Consider the following 2,500-nt stretch of genomic DNA (forward strand, 5'->3'; position numbering starts at 1 on the left):
GTGACGGTTGCTCGGAGACCTCAGGAGTGCATCATGACACGCCAAGTGATTACGTCCCTGTTCGCCCTCCGTGAGTGTCAAATTCTATCACGTTTCACAACCAGCTTTTAAATTTTCTATCCTTGCTGTTTTACTGTACTGTTAACGGAAGATAAGCATGTCAGCCAGCGGGATAAGATCGTTGAGGAAAATTTGCACTGCAACAGTGAAGTGTTCTCGGATGCTGCCCAGTGCCCGTGGTCTTCGACTACTGTAATGAAACGCAGGTCCTGCTCTCGCCCGGAGAGAGTTACACGGGGGTCGACGGAGTGAGACTCGAGGCGTGAGGAAACCCTTCCTGAAGGAGGTTTCAGACTCCTGAAGTTCCTTCCCTTGAACGCCGCAGTCTGGCTCTGTCTCTCCCGAAAGTGAAAGGATACGAGATGTCAGAATTCGATCCTTTTCCCGCAGGCTGTGATCGTCAAGTTTATACTTCCTCTGTTCGTAGGATTCACTCATGCATATGCAACAAGCCGAGTTCGTGATGTGCATTAGTGAAAGTGTACCAGTGAAGTGGGGGGCGTCATTAGTCACAGATAGAAAGATAGAGGTAGAATTACGTGTAAATGAGTCTAAAGTTCAAATCGATGACTTGCATAACTTACACCGTCACCACTTCACTGTCAGTTGCATGTGCGGCCCAATCAGCCGGGGAAACTACGCGTAGGCTTCATTTTCCAAAATCATTTGATAGTGTTAATTGCGTCCCAGAGAGTTCATTGCGCTGAACAGGAAATATAATATATATATATATATATATATATATATATATATGTATGTATGTATATACATCTAGACATACATACATACATACATGCGTGTATACTGTTATTATATATATGAATGCATTTATATATATACTTATATTTATATATATACACACATATAGACATTTATTTATGTATGTGTGTCTGTATGTATATACATATGTATATATGTATATATATATTTGTACGTGTGAATGTATATGGATATATATATATATGTATGTACATATACAAGCACTTTACACACGTTTACAGAAAAATAGATACGCATGCACACACCCGTGCACATACACAGCCACCCACATACACACAAGCACACACATGTATACGCATACATACACGCACACGCAAACAAATATTCATATATATATATATATATATATATATATATATATGTATATATATTTATATGTGTGTGTGTGTCCATCTATTCCTCTATATATCTATCTATCTATCCATATATCTATCTATCTATCTATCTATCTATCTATCTTTCTATCTATCTACACACATACATATATATACTCTTGCGTTTGCGACTCTCCCTTTCCTATTTGCCACGTGGTCGGCGAACGCGAGGTGGCAATACTTTCCGGCACCGATTCAACCTTTGCAATTTGGGACAGATGATTGATGATTAGGAATTTGGTCAAGTGCGGTTCGTTTTCGTGTAGATTTCTTGTGTGTGTGTGAGTGTGTGTGTGTGTGTGTGTCTGTGTGTGTGTGTGTGTGTGTATTTTTGTATATGTGTACGTATGTTTGTACTGTGTGTATCTTCGCTCACTTTTAACTTTCTTTTTCTTTCGTCAGGACAAGCGCCTCCTTTCCTCTCTTCTCCTCCTTCTTCCTTTTCCTCTTCCTCTCTTCTCTAATTTACTTATGTATCATTTATCCGCCTTTCCAGTCCATTCCAATTTAACTTCAGCTGTCAGTAATTTCTCTATGATTTTCCTTTTTTTCTTTATACTATTCCTGATTCCTTATCTCTTTTATTCTCATATATATATATATATATATATATATATATTCGTGTTCTTACATGTTTTCTATCTGGCCCATAGAAGCATGTGTGCGAGTAACCAAATCTCTCTCTCTCTCTCTCTCTCTCTCTCTCTCTCTCTCTCTCTCTCTCTCTCTCTCTCTCTCTCTCTCTCTTTCTCTCTCTTTCCCTTTCTCTGTTTGACTCTATCTATCTATCTATTTATATCTATAAGTATGATTGTAATTATCTATTTGTCTATCTATCTATCTATCTATATATATATATAGTTATATCGTTTCATCTCCTTCCTAATACTCATCCCTCCTCCCTCTCTGTTCATCAGTTTGTCTCCTTATCCATCTATTTACGATTATCTGAAAGCGCTCTCTCTCCACCCTTTCCAGCCTTTCTGTGTCCCTCCCCCCTACCTCCTACCCCCAGATCTTACCACAAGGCTTTCCCCACTCTTCCCCTATCACCCCCTCTCCTCCCCTTACCCTGCCCCCTACTCGATGCCCCACATTAGTACCCCAGCATCTCACCTTCTCCTGGCCCGCTATCCTCTCTCACGCCACTTTCCCCATGGCAATGAAAGTGCTATCTCCAGAATAACCCAGTTCAGCTTCATCTCCGTCTTTTCAAATCGAAACAAACTCTCTCCAGCGCTTCCTACAACGTTTCCTTTTTGTGTGTTTGCTTGCTTGGTTGTGTT

The 2,500-nt window shown here is 40.1% G+C and overlaps 1 protein-coding gene across 1 annotated transcript in view; it reads left to right on the top strand.

Moving 5' to 3' along the window:
- Nucleotides 1–2,500, top strand: part of LOC125030680 (chitin deacetylase 1-like) — an 8,727-nt gene that overhangs the window by 52 nt on the left and 6,175 nt on the right. Inside the window, exon 1 of the mRNA XM_047620874.1 lies at nucleotides 1–70. This exon is cut by the window's left edge and continues 52 nt beyond it. Within this exon, the coding sequence (XP_047476830.1) occupies nucleotides 34–70 (37 nt within the window). The 5' untranslated portion in view covers nucleotides 1–33. The remainder of the gene's footprint in view (nucleotides 71–2,500) is intronic.

This window comes from Penaeus chinensis, chromosome 11, assembly GCF_019202785.1.
Source record: "Penaeus chinensis breed Huanghai No. 1 chromosome 11, ASM1920278v2, whole genome shotgun sequence".
In the NCBI taxonomy this organism is placed as follows: Eukaryota; Metazoa; Arthropoda; class Malacostraca; order Decapoda; family Penaeidae; genus Penaeus; species Penaeus chinensis.